The sequence below is a fragment of the Podarcis melisellensis genome, assembly GCF_964234715.1.
Source record: "Podarcis melisellensis genome assembly, chromosome: 5".
Lineage (NCBI taxonomy): Eukaryota > Metazoa > Chordata > Lepidosauria > Squamata > Lacertidae > Podarcis > Podarcis melisellensis.
Genome location: NC_138537.1, coordinates 82,352,410 through 82,369,905, shown reverse-complemented (window position 1 = coordinate 82,369,905; position 17,496 = coordinate 82,352,410). Strand labels below are relative to the sequence as shown.

At 41.9% G+C, this 17,496-nt stretch overlaps 1 protein-coding gene across 15 annotated transcripts in view; it reads right to left on the bottom strand.

Annotated features, from left to right (window-relative positions):
* KCNMA1 (potassium calcium-activated channel subfamily M alpha 1) overlaps positions 1-17,496 on the bottom strand; it is a 547,562-nt gene that overhangs the window by 107,662 nt on the left and 422,404 nt on the right. For 2 of the 15 annotated variants that reach the window (XM_081913468.1, XM_081913471.1), the window contains one exon: positions 11,132-11,305. The exons of the other annotated variants lie outside the window; for them this stretch is intronic. In XM_081913468.1, coding sequence (XP_081769594.1) covers positions 11,132-11,305 — 174 coding nt within the window. The remainder of the gene's footprint in view (positions 1-11,131; positions 11,306-17,496) is intronic. 15 annotated transcript variants of the gene reach the window in all.

The following is a 17,496-nucleotide window of genomic DNA, read 5'->3' as shown; positions in this document are numbered from 1 at the left end:
TATTCTGTTCCCAACAGTGATCAACTTCCAGTATGCCCACAAACTGCAGGGCACATTAAACAACAGTTCTCTTTCACTCAATGCTCACAAGTGCCTCTTATTCAGAGGTGTACTGCCTCTACCTTTGGACGCCACCCTACACTCAACTCTCCCCTGTGGTTCCCAGAATGCTACACCCAGGGAATGGCTTTGACTGGCTGGCTAAAGCAGGTGAGTGTAGCCGATGGGTCTCAAGCCCTCAGTGAGATAGGGACTTTCCCTGCATGCGAAGACACACTCCCATTGAAATGGAGGGGCTTTGTAATTAACTCTGTAGAAGCATCCATACATCTGAACTCATCTGAAACGAAAACGAAACAAACTTGATTTGACAATGCAGCAACTAAGTTGTGAGAGTATCTAAACTCAGTGGTAACCAGTGCATTTGCTGAAAGAGGGGAATGTGGCAGATTTACTCTGATACAACTGAGGGCAGAGAACCATAAAACACGTTGGCCAGAGAACATGAGGCAAGGTGGGCCACTGCAAATGAAAGGGGAACTTAATGTGGGGCTGGCATTAATAGCAGCTCCAAGTTTCTTACAACCTGTAGTTATATCACTGCCTAGAAGCAACAGTTTTATTTAAGACAACAACAACAACAGCAGCAGCCCTTTTTTTGAATTTTGACGTTAGACAAAGTTGCTGCTTAGTTCTGACTAGTACTAAAATCCCTGAGCAGCTGTGCTACCACACAGGCAGTGATGGGAAAATGTTTTGCTGTGCTGCAGTGACAATGCGAAGCAATTTGAGTTTAGAAAAATAAGGATAATGCTGTGCACACCGTGGAGACAGTGACATCTAATGCAACCAATGTCTTTTACGCAAGAGCAAGCAATGAAAATTGCACAACAAAGCCTAGAGATGCTGTATGATTTCTAAGATTTTATGTGCACCCCTCTTTTGTGGCTTATATTAAAACTAGAGATTAAAAGTTGTTGGAAATTACATAGGATTTGCCATTTGTTTTCTTCAAACTGAGTTTCCCAGCAATAACCCTTAGAGTAAAACTTTCTTCCAGAATGGAAATATATGGAGATCATCTTTTGCCATTTCCTTTAGTGGAGTAAAGGGTTCAGACAAGGCAAAGAACACACAGAGAAACAGTTCTATATAAAGAAGCAGCTTTTAACTATAAAGCAGAGGTGAGAAGCCTGTGACCTGCCAGATGTTGCTGGACTCCAACTCCCATCAACCCTGACTAATGGCTATAGTGGCTGGGGCTGATGGGAGTTGGAGTCCAACAGCTTCTTGAGGGCCTCAGGCTCCTCCCTGCTGCTAATAAAGCACCCCCAAAGTTGATTCAGATATCCAATTCCTGTGACATCTTGAGCTCTGAATCTACCACAAACATTTCTATGCTACTGCTGTCTATGCAGACACTCATGCACTAGACCCTATCAAGAAACCTAGTGCTATGGGAATCTCAGCCTGGGAAGCTCCTCTGTAAAATGCAGAATGGAAGCCATTTTAGAACGTGACTGCATCCCACTTTCAAACAGTTGTCAAAATTCAAATGAGCACTTTAGCTCTTCTTTTGTGCATTACTCTTTCCGTATTCTCCTAAGAGTTAATAACCCTGGAGTTATTGGTATGACACTAATTTGAAGCAGTGCCCAATCGCATCGCTACAAATTAGCTTCAGACACCAAACAGCATTCAATTTAGGATTCTAAGGAAGCGGGTGGGGTGTTGGGGCGGGGAGGGATAATCTGTCCTGAAATTGGTGCAGGGAACTTCCCAGAACACTTGATGTACTTTCTCAATCCTGCAGCTGTTTCTAAACGCTTCCTCCCAAAGGCACATTTAGGACTAAATTAAATGTAACTTTGACTTAATTAACATTTTAAATGATAATGAACACAATGTAGATTCATAGGAAGCATTTATATTGTGTTGTAAAAATGGATAAAAATTTAATAGCTCTTTGTTAATAAGTTATGTCTCTCCAGACCTGTAAAGCCTAAGGCAGTCCAACGCTCTACACTAAGGTCTAATCTGGGCTCCCTAATGCAGGTGGAAGAAGGAGGCAGAAGTCTGGCTTGACATTTGCTCTAAGCCTGCTCTGGATCAAGGCTTTGCTTGTTCATAAGTACTTTATTTCATATAAGTAAAGGTCAGGATTTGGGCTCAAGGCAGGGCTACGACAGAAACGTTCAAGAGGAAACTGAGCTAGTCCTGGCATCTGTCGCTTGAGATAGCTCAGGAGAAGGAGAGACGGAGAGCTAACTGGCTAGCATCTGTCCTACACCGAGGAGGTAACAGGGAGAATCTGTTGCCTGGTGGTAAGAAACTGTCAGGGTGAGTTTCATGACAACCAGCCACACTCAGGAAATAAAAATGCAAACATAATTTCCATGTCACCTTTCATAAGGCCCTCTCTGAAACCCGCTCCACGGGCTGGAGACAGCTTTTCTTCCCCTAGCCTGTCCCCATCAAGGCAATCCATTCACTAGTCACTTTCCTGTGACCCTGGTAAGAAACACTACCCAAAGTAGAGGCCCGAAGCGATTTCTCAAAAAGACTTCTCTCTGCCTCTTCCGTGCTCCCCGCCTTTTCCATCTAACTCTTCGGAAATATTTGCTGCTAAACTTAGGAGCATCTGGTGCCTGCACAGAAGCTGGTACATGTAATATTCAAAGGGTTGAGGACATCAAATTCCTTTGCACTAACCCCAACGATGAGGATCTAAGCTAACCCACTGCATTGCACAACAAAACCCATCTATTCCATACATTCTAGCTATTTATAATAAACTAGTCAGGCTGTCTTGTGTTTGTTCTTCTGTTGCAGCAACCAGCTTTGAATGGGAGAGTCTACCCCCTTTCCCTGCTACACACTCCTTGTATCTCTCCAGCTATCAATCCTTCAAATCTGTATCATCCTCAAGCAAGCACAATAATCCACTGAAATATCCATGTTAAAGACCTAAATATAAAACTACACATACTAATAGTCTTTGAAATTAATATTTTACGGGGGAAATGTGAATGAGAAATGATTGTGGCAAGAAAAAAAGCACACCAGTTTGTATATGGCCGGTCTTAAGCAGAGCAATTGAGCACAGGGATGAGGACCTACAGATGTGGACCTACAGATGTTGCCTGGCAACTCACAGCATCTTTGGCTAATAGCCAAACTAATGGGGCTAGTTGGAATTGCAGCCCAACAGAATTTGGAGGACTACAGGTTCCCCACCCTTCACCTAGCAATTAAAATGTCTAGCAAAGGTTCCAATTCTCTACCTCAGTGGTCCCCAGTTAGTGGTCTGTGGACCCAGTGGGTCTATGGCACATACCCATCAGCTGTCAGGGATATCTTGTTTTTGGGCACCGTGCTCTCATGTGGGTCATGTGACTTGCGTGGAACCATGGTCTGGAAGATGTGTGTTCCGGTTTTGTGCTGGGACATGTTGGAGGGTACGGTGGCACCAGTGCTATTTTTCGGGGGGGGGGGGAGAGGTGTTGTAACTCACGGAACTCCTCCCTTGTTCTCATGGCAATGACGCCCACCTGAGAAGTGCCAGAACTGAGTTCCAGTGAGTTCTGGCTGGAAAAGAAAAAGCCCTGGGTGGCACCATTCACATAACAAACAGTACCATGGAGGTATCACATTTGCAAAAGTAAGGGGTCCATGGCTTGGCTTTTAAAAAAACAGGGAGTCCACAATACTTAGCTATTTGTAAGCCGCTGTTCTACTTCCTAATCTGTTAAGAAAGACAAGTGATGTAATGATATAAAGTAACACAAATAACTTTTCTTTCCCCAAACACGCAAACTCTACTGCTAGGAAAAAACTTACTAAAAGTAGCAAGTATTCCTGTTAGTCAGACTGCACATTGTTCCGGGCAGGGACTTTATATGTTGCTTGCTTGTTTGTTTGTTTAATTTCTATACTGCTTTATATTTTTAAGAAAAATCTCAAAGCGGTTTACAGCATATTATATCAATAAAACAATCTGAAGAAAGTCAAATATAGAGTATACAGTCAAAGCAACATAATTAACAGAAAAGTAAAATATTATCTTAAAGATTTCAAAATAAAACATTACAAAGGAGGTCAACTACAGAATACATATTTAACATAAAGAATAAAAAATCTTTATATTACTACTGCTACTACTACTAATAATAATAATATTTTTCATATTGCAGAAGCGCTGCTAAGTGATTGCCTAGTTGGCATACTATAAAGTATTGACAGTAATTCATTCTGAAGCAATGACTTCTTGTTCATTATTCTATCTACAGCATGATATTTATAGTGAAGCCAGTGATTCCTAAATAGTGGATAAAGCATCCGCCACTGGGTTGCTGGAGCCTTGTGGGTGGTCCATCACACTGCCAGCAGTTTGTACTGGGATTATAACAACACAGGAATTTGAAGAGGGATGACAGTCAGGTCATGGGGTTAACTAATAAAGCAACATGTGGGTCTCAGACAAAAGCAAAATCCCACTGGTGTTCCTACCCAAGTCAAGCTTTTGCATTATTGGAAGGGTGTATTATTCACATACCTTCCCTTTTGCCTGTTTTTTTCTTTTTCTTTACACAAAGTATACTGAAAGCAGCGGCGGATTTAGAGTGGTGCGGGCAGTTCTGCGGCACAGGGCACTGAGCCGAGAGCCCACATAATTGAGAATATCCATTTGGAGGCACCAAATTGTGGCCTCAAACAGGACACCATATTACAAAAGATTACCGAAGTATACCCCTGATGAAAGTATCCCTGTTAATACATGGAGTTCGCAACATGCAAGAACTGTACATTAGATAATTGCGACGGGAAGGCTTGAAAACTACCATAGTTGAAACTTGTTATTTGGGCATTCAGGATTATCATCAAACATCACAAAGAGGAGAAAAGAATGAAAGGCAGGTCGTCTACAACAATCCTTATTCCATTTTAATGTACATTTTAATGTATTTTTCATCTTTGTTGGAAGCCGCCCAGAGTGGCTGGGGAAACCCAGCCAGATGGGTGGGGTACAAATAATTATTATTATTATCATTGTGAGAGGCTTTCGTTTCCTGGAAGTTCTTCTCCAGAGATAGTCCACTCACATAAATATAGCCCCTCACTTTCGGCTTTTTGTTTCTTCATTGCCCATGCCAATGAAATACTTTAGAAGGAAGAGGTTTGTATGGAAAAGACAGACAAAATCCTGAAGACTACATGCCCAATGCATTTTTTACTTGGGAGTAAGACCCATGGAGCTCATTGGATTTTACTTTCAAGTACACACATGTAGGGCTATGCTACAAGGCAGATGAAACCCCTTGACTTGATTTGTGATGGCTAATGGAATAGAATAGGGGACACGGGTGACTCTGTGGGTTAAACCACAGAGCCTAGGACTTGCCGATCAGAAGGTCCGTGGTTCGAATCCCCACAACAGGGTGAGCTCCCGTTGCTTGGTCCCTGCTCCTGCCAACCTAGCAGGTCAAAAGCACGCCAAAAAGTGCAAGTAGATAAATAGGTACCGCTCCGGTGGGAAGGTAAACGGCGTTTCCGTGCGCTGCTCTGAAAGCGGCTTAGTCATGCTGGCCACATGACCCGGAAGCTGTATGCCAGCTCCCTCAGCCAATAAAGCGAGATGAGCGCCGCAACCCCAGAGTCGGCCACGACTGGACCTAATGGTCAGGGGTCCCTTTACATTTACCCTTTAATGGAATAGAATAGAATGTTACAGTAGAGGAAGGAAACTTTTTAATGTTTTTTGGAAGAAAGCAACCTAAGCATCAGGCCCGTCTTACCTATAGAGGCTAGTGGCGCAGGGTGCCACTGTGCCAAATTCTGGAGGGCGCCAGGCAAAAGTCTGGGGAACACCAAATGAGTGCGCTGAGTGAGTGAGGGCGCGTGCGCTGCTCCCGCCAAGTGTCAGCTTGTTTTTTCCCCCTTTTAGCCTGCAGGTACCAAATTCTGTGGGGTGCCAGAAGGCTAAAAGGGGAAAAACCGAGCCGATGCTTGGCGGGAGTGGCGCATGCGCCCTCGCTCACTCGGCGCAGGCCTGTTCGCACGGTGTGCTGCCTGCCGTGTCCACCATGGCACAAAGCGGCCAGCTGAGCCAGGAGGCACCGCGTCCAGCACCCGCCTCTTCCCCGCTAGGGGAGCCGCCCTCTAGCCACTGCCCACCTCCTCCAGCCCTAAAAAAAAGGTTGAAATCTATGGGGGGGGCGCAGAGGGATCTTTGCACCACGGCACTGGATATGCTTAAGATGGCCCTGCTAAGCATCTATATTCATTATGAGTTTCCTACACAGCAAGAGTAGGGAAGTTCCAGCCCATGGACCAAACAGGGCAAGGTATGGCTCCTAATTTGGTCCATGCTGTATAATATACTGAAAATGTCCTAACAATGCTGGTATAATACCTTGCTCTGCAAGCAACAAAACAGCTGACATTCCTCTCCCCAAGCTTCTATTTTCTAGTTTAGCAAATCTGTGGATGAGGCCATTAGACCATCCCTTCTACACCACACTGGCTTTCTTTACAAAGGTCAGATATTTGTGACACATATAGTGTGTGATTTCTCATCTCTGTGGGCTTGAATTAATACATTTTTTTATTGTGTCACTCTGCCCTTGATTTAATTGTCTTTTTATATTAGTCTCGTTAAGAGAATGTCAGGCCAAAGTAATGCTTAATGCTCTCCAACAGAGACCAGTTTGCTTGTTTCATAAAAATTTGGGTTAGGAAAACACAGCTGCCTGATTGCAATCTCTTGTGTAGCCCTAATAAGATTTTCCTGCAGGGCTTGAAATCATCTCATTTTTCTTTGCAGAGTTTCTTAAGTTCCAGTTTCTCAAAGAAACCTTGGTTCCTTGCTTCTTCCGTTGGTGCCATACCCCACCCCAAGATACTAATAACTACAGGTTCACAGGATGCTGAAAAGGATATACTCTAACAGTGAATTTTTTAAAAATAAAAGTAAACAATAAGGACAAATTTAAATTCTATTATTTCTTTGCAACATATTTCTGTTCTGTTGCAGCTATTGAAAGTCATGTGCAGCAGAGGAAATAGCTTAAGAAATAGTTTTCCTATCCAACTCATCCTGTGCTTCAAAGGTTAAACATTCACAAAAATAATACTTTTAGCATTGGTACAGTGCAATCTCACGTATGCTATCTCAGTAATTCTTTCAACCCACTTGTAAAGTCAGCCAGTAAGTTCATGAGCTATGATTGCTCCCCAAAACCCTCCACTTGCTTCTCAATTCAGAGGAAGCCTTTTTCTCTCTCTATCCAATTTATCCCATCTCCACAACAGCTACTTGGACAACACAGTCACCAATACTAATATCAGAACATTCCCAATGCCTTGCCTACACAGAGATTCAAAGCAGGAGAGCATTATGATGGCAAAAACTAATGTCCGTGTGACATAAAAGGAGCCCTTCTAGATCAGACCAAAGGCCCATCTAGCACAGTAGTCTGTTCTCACAGTGGCTCTTCAGATGCCTAAGGGAAGCTCATAGAATTGCACTCTCCATCTCATATTCCCCGGCAGTCATTATTAAGAGGCATCCTGTCTTTAAACTGGAGTAGTAGATAGTTTTATCCTCCATGCAAGCAGGACATCCACTGAGGTCACAGTGGTTCACTGTGACATCATATTGGTGGTTGGCAGGCAGAGAGAGTTCCCATGGTATCATCATTAACCTCCCAGAAACGGTAGTGGTGGGCATAAACCATCACAGAGGTCATACCCACTAGTTTTTACAAGGAACATGTAACACATTCCCCCATAATCAGAGAGAGAGAGAGAGAGAGAGAGAGAGAGAGAGAGAGAGAGAGAGAGAGAGAGAGAGAGAGAGAGAAGAGTTTGGCACAGTCTGTGGTTGCAACTTGCTGAAGCATCTAAATTTTACCACTACTGGAGAAAGGATACTGAGCCTTGCAGATAAGTGATTTATCTGATTGTAACTACATAGACTGCTGGGGTGGGGGTGGGAGAAGCAGCAGTGTGGGGGTGCTGGTTATGGAGGAGGAGAAGCAGAGATAAGCAGAATGAAGGGGCTGCTTCCCCATTTGTTTGCTTAGCAAGCCCATTTTAATCCGTGCTGCATAACCATAGTGCCCTTGATCTGAAGAACCCTACAATTAGTCCTGCCCACCTAAAAGAGCTTTAGAATTTTTCTTCTTCTTGCAGTAGCTTTCCCTTCTACATGGAAAATCTCTTTCGAAACTGGTGGGTTTTGCAAAGGGTGCATGGGTAAAAAATTTCCATTGGGTAAGCACCCTGTACACCTCTTTGAATCTTTCTATTTTTTCTATGGAGGGAAAGTCACTATTTTGAATGGTGTTGTGAGTCACCCAGTGAACCTTTCAGCTACTGCAAAGAAAGATATTGCAATGCCCATGCCTTTAGCTACAGGAGGGTAGGCAATTCACAACACTGCAAGTTTAAATGGATGTGTAAAATAGATGTTTTCACAGGGCACAGTCTAGCAAGAAGTTCTGCTTTGCCATATAAATTAAAATGGATGGGGGCTGTGGAGGAGTAAAGGTTTTGCAGTTCCCATTCATTACATGGAAGAATTTCCCACAGGATTGTGACCAAAATACTGTGGTAGCCACTTTCTCTTTAAGGATTTCTTTCACCAGTCCCCCTCCCCCCTGTTTATTATTATTATTGTACGATTGTTTCTCTTTAAAATGAAAAGCCAGGAGAGAGATTGGTGGGAGAGAGAAAAAGGGAGAAATGAAAAGCACATTAAGCCATCTTAGAAGCACACACTGACTCAATGGGGAGAGGGGGTGGCTGTGACCAAAGCCAGCCCTGTAATAGTATAATGACCTTTAATGAGTGTCTTGGGAAACAATACAGTGCTAGCATGAAAGACAAAGGGCAAAACCGATCAAGGTTTTGCTGACACTAATTCAAAATGATTTCCCGAACAACTGAAGAATGTAAGGGAGGTAATCTGATCCGCCAATCTGACCTCACTTTGATTCCAGGGCCTTACTGCTGCCATTTCTAATTGTCAAGCACTCTACATTTCACATCTGCTCATATTTAATGAAAAGCCAACTCTCACCACTGTTCTTTGAGCTAACCAGCTCTTGTCAAAATGGGCATTGTCTGACCTCTCCTCACTGGAAGGAAAATGCTGATTTCTATTGAAGCCTTGCCAATTGGATTTCAAGGGTGTGTGGGTGTATGGAGATGCAGATATTACAATCGGGGACAACATCAGCTAATAAACTAGCATTGGTTTACAAAGGGCATGGACTGGTATTGATGCTTGTTTCTTATTATTAACCAGCAAAGGTGGGCGATCTCACACACAGAGAGAAGAATGAAACCTTGTTTTTGTGTGACAGTGTGAATGACGGGTGGAAGGTGAGAGAGGGAAGCAGAGGAACTAGAGACCTTCTAAGCCATCAACATCACTTTTATGACTGAATGCAATATGTGGCTAGTGCATTTTTCAAAAGCTGTACTTTGGGAGGTGTTGATGATATCACATGCAGCGTGTTTTGGTTTGTTGGGGGGGGGGGCTGATTAGGTTATGCAGCCCAAACCTTAATGCTCCTTTCCTTCTAAAGGCAGCAGTAAAAAATAGAAAGTTGCACCAAATTTCCAAGTTATAGTTTCTTTTTTGTTTGCAGGTGCTACTATGAAAAAAAATTATGGGTAGCTCTAGTTGTTGTGGATACTCCAATGATGTGCTAGCCACAATTCAGTAATGACTGGTAAGTACAATGGATACAAGAAGTGCTAGGTAGGTATTGGGGGAAGACTGGGTTCAAGGTAGATTAAGTTGGTTAAATCAATGGGACTTAAAGTCATGAGTAACCTGCTTTATGGATTTCAATGGCACCTAAAGTCAACTTACCCTGGATCAAGCCCACTGACATCAAGCCATCATTAAAGCCCTTGCCTTGGAACCTGCAAGTTCCTCCAGAGCAGGGTTCCTCCAGACAGATATACTTTGGGTGTTCACCAGAAAGATTGAGCTTTGACCTGTGCCATTTTGGATGACTCATTTTTATTTCAAAATACTGATCCCTAGATGGGTTAGAAGTAGGTATTAGGCAAAGCTGGTAGGCCAAGGTGGAGGCAGAGCCAGGCAGAAGGCTGTCAGGTCAATCATGGGCATCTCCAGTTAATGGATTTCAGGTAGACAGCATGGGAAAGTAGTAGCCAAGACTTTGGAGACCTATTGCCAGTCTGAGTAGACAGTACTGGTCTACATGGATCAATGGTCTGATTCAGAGTAAGGCAGCACCTAGCAACTCATGGGAGAAGCATGGGAGAGGTTAGTGCACTATGTATGGAATACTGTAACTCCAGGAGTTTGCTATTTCTGCTCTAAAGTTTACCGACTTTTCAGTTCTCAGTGCTGGTTACCTGTCCCCAATATGTTTCACTGGCTACTCAAGTGTTACCCTCAAAGGCTTGCATGGACCACCAGATCAAAACATGTAATTAGATAAGTTATACAGAACAAAGAGTTTGTGAAACACCCACCAACCATGAACCGATACCGGTAGTGCTAAATGATAATCAAATTATGTTACTTCAGACAAATGATGGGTCATTTGCAGATCTCCAAAGGTACACCTTTGATGCTAAACAGGTTGCGTGCTACACGTACTGCAAACTGTTCCAAATCTGCCCAAAATAGCTACAGCATTTGTTCCCTAAGTCATTGTCCCTATGCCTGGTTCAGAGCATAGCATGTCTACCACAGCCATTAAGAAAGCATTTAACCACCATTATACTGTGTGTATGAATCAGAAACGAAATGTCACGAAACTACACTGTTGCCAAGATGCATTTTCCCTGAAAAGCTCACAAGAGGAAGGGAGAGCAACAATTACACAAAATATTGTTTCTTTTAATGAAGTACATTGAAGAATATATAAATATAGATCTGTATAAATTAAAGTAGTTATAAGGGGGGGGGGAGGAAACGTGCTGACTCACGGTATATATATATTAAAAAAAAGAAACAAGAAAAGGAAAGGGGGAGGGGAGGGGAGAAAGCCAAAACAATAAAACCACAATGTACGACACAGGACGGGGATGATACCACAGACACCACAGACATGGAACAGCATGTGCTGGTGTTAAAACTTACAGGCACGTAAACTGGTGGAGCAATCATTAACAGAGACAGAAGAAAGTGGGAAGGCTCTCTCAAGGGTGTCCATGTTACTATGCACACTGCCTGACATGCAAGAGCAGTCACGCTCAGAGCGTCCGCAATCAAAACAACATGCCAGTTTGATTCTCTTGTAGATGGACATCTTGGCTATAACCATGGGTTGGATGGGAGGAGAGGAAGAGTAGCAGGTTAATGGAAAGGTTAAATATAACAATGCAGCTGGAAGGTCATTTAAGGGATTTAAGATACAGGCCTTAGTTTATGGCAGTCTTGACCCAGGGATATAATCATTCTGATTATTAATAGCACTGTGTTTGTACGTCAAATGTAAAGGAAAGATAAGTGATTCTTTCTGTTCTGTCTAGGGGGTGACACAAGACAAAGACTTTTTTTTTTGCATGGGGGTAATAGAGAGGCAGAAACATATAAAGGTTTTCCCTCGCACCCTTGTTGCCACTGTAATCTTTAAATTGAAAAGGTGAATAGTGCAAAGCCATTGCTTCTTAAGCTAAATTTGGCTTCAGCCATTTCCTCCCCTCAGTACTAAGGAGATCACAATCCCATTCGTTGAGCATGCACCTCAGAGGACATAAAACCATTTTGACAAAATACCAAATTATGTCCATTGCAAGAGATGCTGCTACTAGCTGGGATTCCTGCATTGCAGGGGGTTGGACTAGATGACACCCAGGGTGCCCTCCAATTGTACAATTCTGTGGTTCTAAGATCAACATTAAGGGCAGTTCACATGTAAGGCATCACCAGAGTGCACCAAATATGGGTCCACTGGAACATGTTGAACCAATCATAATCATCATCATCATCTTTTCTCTTCTGTATCTATTGCAGGATTTCAGTATTGTAGCCACCACAAGAAATAATTTTGAAAAGCCATCAAATGTCATAAAGTCAATGATTTCCATCTTTTTCAGTGAGGCTGATGAAGCTCAATGCAAATTGACAGTTCTTCAACTTGGAATGGTTTCAGGTTTCAGTGCTTCAAGTGAAAGCCCAATTTGTTCAATTCTACTAACGTGACTTCATTCACAAATAACACATGAAGGTGAAACCAAAGGACATCTTATAATTGTTTCTCATGTTGCACTGGGCCATATTTTATTGGCAATGGCTTAGCATGAACTAATTTAATTTTAGTGACATTGAAGCATGTCGCTGGTAGTCAAAAAGCACAACCCGTAAGAGCAAATGTGCACCCAAACTTTTTTTAAAAAAAAAATACAAAGAAGCAGTCACAATTCCCATGTTAATTTAAAACATTTCCCATTGACTTGGGGGTTGCTGTTGTTTTTAAACTGAGAAAGGATATAAATCTCCCAAAATGGGTCAAGTCCTATTCTAAGGCCTCTATGACTTGCCATACACAGTATATCTGACAAGCAAGGGGTAACACCATGGTTGTGGGGAAACAGGCATTGAGGGAGATGGATGAGTGATCTCTTCAGCAGTGATTCTGTTTCTCTAAAACTTTGATTGCATTTCCTGTGGCATGTGTTCTTAGCATTCTCTTTGAGTTATCTTGCAGCTGTTTGAATATGTCAACATGCAACATCAGGCTCGGTCAGCGCACCATACATCATTCCCCAGAACTTGATTTTTAGGAGAAAGCTGGAATTCCACTACAGCTTTTGATAGGTAACAGTTTAGACGGCTAAAAATTATTCGGGACAACTTATCAGTTTCTTTGCATCTCCATAACTCATTTAAGGGTTATTCAGAAAAAAGAAGGAAAACATTTCTTCATTCAACAAAGATTATGTTTGTCCAAATATTCCTACATTAAAAAATCCCCAAAACATAACAATATTTGGCTTTTTCTTCTTGTTTAAAGGAAAATTAAGATCTGGTCTGAAATGCACTGATTTAGTGAAAGAAAAATGAAAGTTCTTCCATTCATAATATACAGCTGCTTTGAAGAAGCTTCTACTGATCAAATGCTGTAGCGAAACCCAAGTAACTGCCAGTTGTATAATGTTTTGATATTGGTTAGTAACAGTCCCTGGTTTTCATTTCCATCTAAGTTGTATTTTGTCAAAATGCAATAATAGAATAAGACACTGGGGGAGGGAGGGTACAGAAGAGGAAAATATTTAAGAACCATTTTCTTCAGCAATAATTTGTATTCTTCTGTTCAATAATGGAACTGGTGCAAGGCACATTTCAAGACCCAATGCATTTCAGGGACTGTTTTTAATTATTAATATCAATTATTCAGGAGACCATGCATCATTTTATAATACATTCTGTTAACATGCAGGAAACAGTCTCAAATCTGATAGCAAACTTCTCAAAAGGACTTGCTATGAAGGTTTTAATCAATCATCATATGAGCAATCACATATCAGAGCAGCACAGTTTATAAGGCAACATGCTTATTACTCTTCATTCCTGTTACACAGTCATTTTGCATTCATACCAAATAGAAGAGGAAAATAAATATTTTTAAATACACCCGCAAACATATAACAAGATGGAGTATTAGGAATAATGGTTGCTGAGCAGATTAAAGACATAATGGAGTGATTAAAGCTGGTACAGCCAGACACATACTGTTTCCCATTAAACCACCATAAATGTTAATTAAATATGGCAATCAGCAGAAAGACAGGAGACTCTTCTGTACAACTTCATTAATTTTGGTGTCATGGTACTTGGAGCACCTCTAAAAATTCTACAAAAGCCAACCAATTTCAATCATATACCCTCGGAAGAAGGTATCTGCCCACTAAACAATATTTTCACTTTGACAAGCAAAGCAAACAGGGATAAAGATCTTCTCTGCTGATTACCTGGTTTTTTGTTACCATTGTCTATCCAACTGCTACCACTCCTCTGCCTGGCTTTTACATCGCCAATGGTAACAAAAAGTAGATCTATGAGGACATCTAGTGGAACTGCACCAAACAACAGCTGGCTAAAGAAAACCTGGACTCCATGTCAGTCAACTGGGGTTGAGTAAAAAAAAAAAAAAGGAAAGGGGGGGAAAAGAGCCAGACTACCATTATGAATTGAAATGGATACAATGTCATTTCAATTCAACTTCTCTTATGATCCACAGCAAGAGGTAAATGACAACAAAGGAAAACTTCACAAAGAAATTACGGTCACAAAGGAACTGTAGTGTTACAGGAACAGCTAGATTGATTTAATTTGCCTTGTGGCGATGTTGGAAAAGATCATCAACCTGAAGAATAGCAAAGGGTTCCCCCCACAGCTGTTTCAGCTGTGTAAAAAATATTTTAAAAATTTAAAAATACAGCAGCGTGTCTTAAAACTGGTTGTGACAATTGATTTTTCTCTGTGCTCAACAGGCAGAGCTTTCTCTCCCTTATTCCATAGTACGCCAGGGAAACCACAGCCTTCCTGAGCCTTCTGCAATTTTTTTTTTAAAGTTCTGGCTTTTAAAGAATATTAAAGGGAGAGTGTTAGCTGTTTCCAATTATACAGTCAGAAATTGCTTAGCTATATATGTTATTGAAGGAAGCAGTTTGATCATTCTACTATATAGCACTTTTCCTAATGTTTCATAGCATGTTTGGATTAATGGTGTCTAAGAAAGCAATCAACTTTTTTATATTCCCTGCCTTTTATATTCCTTCAGCATACAACATGGGGAAGTAGCATGCTTCTTAATAAGTGAGTATCTACACTAATATTATATTATAAACTGCAAATCTAAATACCACTGAAAATCCTCTGCAAGCCACAGTCTTGCCTTTCCCATACTCAGTAAGCATCAGCAACGTATTGCCTGCCAGTACTGGTTCTAGCCATGATCAGAGTTTGAGTGTTGATGTGCAAGGAAGAACGAACAAAACTTTACTTTTAGATCACTTAGGGCAAGTTGGGCAGTATTATTTTCTGTCGAGTGCCGCATTCCTTTAGGGATAATCTGTTGAGTGCCGCATGCTGACTGTGCATGGGGTTTAAACAGGGGTCAGCAATCTAAGGCCCATGGGGCACAAGTGGCCCACGGGGGTCATTTAACCAGCCCACGAACCAAGCTGCCAGTGCAGCACGGGGACTCACTTCCGTGGCATTGGAAACCGTGTCTGTGCAGATGCAGGTGCTGGAAATCGCAGGCGTGCGCGATCCAGCCTGTGGAGGGATCTCTGCTGGAGTGAACCGGCCCAGGAGTGGTAAACCTTGCTGACCCCTGGGCTAAAAGCCAGCAGTGGGCAAGGCCAGAGTCAAAGGAAGATAACTTTCTCTCCCTTTCTGACACCTGCTTCCACCCGCGTTTTCTCCCTCTTCCTTCTGATTTGCCGTTCACTTTTAGCAAAGTTCTGAACTAGCCACTTGCAGGGGGCTTTGGGAATCAACTGGGGGGCGGCACATAAAATTAGGCTGAGGGACACATGTGTCTCTAAGGCTGTTCACTCCTGCTTTATCTAAACATTGGCAAAATAACACCCTATAAACTCACACCAACAGCTGTGGGTGTGGATTTTGTAACCAGAATTGGCAAGAAAAATCTACCCACCTTGACTCGCCTCTGAAAATAAGGTATGTGCCAGCCCCACAACGGATCTTATTTTGACTGCCGAAATCTGACTCCCCCAAATATTCAGGTAACAAGTTTGAATTTCAAATAACAATGTTTGAATACACTAAAATTTGATACCCGAATTGTGCATTCATTGATTGATTCAGACCTTGTCTGTTGACTGAGACTGACATTTCAGTTGATACAATTTATGCCTTTCAAAGACTATGGATTTATTTCCCTGCCAGTAACTAAATGATTTTGCTGAACATTACTTAAGAGTTAAATATATTCACAAGTACAGTATCAGGATTCTGACTGGGATGATGTTTTACAGAACTAGTGTTTCTAAAGAAAACCAAACTAATTTTAAGAGTAAAACTAGGATTATAATTTAATCATTATAATTTAATAAAGTAAAATGAACTCTAATATGGCATATGGTTTGTTCTCATTAAACATGGTTAGCTCTCCCAGTGCTCGAGTCTCTGTGCTTGCTAGTCGACATATACATGCTATCTGGGGACAGGGTTTAGTGTGCCAAGCTAACCCAAAGTGTTAAAATACACCTGGGTCTTAACCAGAGCTGGGGCAGCAAACGATCCATGATTCCTGCTAACCATGGTTAAGTCTTATTTCTGCATTTTTTTAATAAGAATGTTGATAAAATGCCAGCTCGTTATAAATATCAAGGCTGCCATAAAACTATAAAGTCATAAAGCTATAAAATCATATAACTCCAGGGAAATGTATGTGTGAGAAGGAAATCTTTCAAGTGGTGCAAAATCCAACAGTGCTAAGTTCTGAGCAATTGGTCCCAAATTAAATCAACAAGGGGAATTCAACCCCAGAAAGTCATACTAGTGAATTCTTCGTGAACTCTGTGCAAGGCAATGATCTTGGCCAAACCTGGCCCTCCAGATGTTTTGATACTACAACTCCCATCATCCCTAGCTAACAGAACCAGTGGTCAGGGATTGTGGGAATTGTAGTCCCAAAACATCTGGAGGGCCAAGTCTGGCCATGCCTCAACTTGGCTCTATTCAGCCATCACTGATCATCTTGAACAAGCTGGCTAATTAATGTGATCCCTGAGTTGCTCACGGATGCCGAGCCGTGAACATGAACTAACACCGCAGAAATTTTATGTTCCTCCTTGCCTCACAATGGGTATCATAATCACTATCACAAAAGGCTACTGAAGTGCAGGAGTACACAAAGTAACCCCATGTGATAATAGCTTTTTGAGAGGTGCCAAAGATGCACTCAAGCTGGGTGGGAGGCCCACCAGGCAAAGTGCCATATTATTGGGGCTTCTTGTCCATACACATGTGCCCTTTTGAAACTGCAGTTCCCTTCCACTACTTTAAAATATTTTTAAGTGGCTTATCAGGAGGTGTATCAACCCTGTTGCAAATGGGGGCAGGGGTTGCATTTCAGGAAAGCCAGCAGGAAGGCTCCACTCCTTAGACTGAGCACCCCACATCCTCTGGAGGACAGAGGGGCCCCCTATGACAGAGTGGACTTGATTCCCTGAAAGCTTGTGCCATAATGCATTTGTTAGTCCTTTAAAGTGCTACAAAGCTCTTAAGTGTTTTTATTTCTTAAAAGAATATTCCACACCATGTCCTGCAGCTACTTAACTTTCCCCTCAAGTGCGCAAGACTAATTAGAAGTTTAGCTTGGAAGCATTCAGTGCAGACTCTATTTTTTTTAAAAAAATGGAACAATGAAGAAGGTGCACAAATGCAACAACACATTTAAAGCAATGTGTAGCTTGGGTACACTTTCTCTCCCCCACTCCCAGATGGTAAACTAACTGTCTTTTGAAACG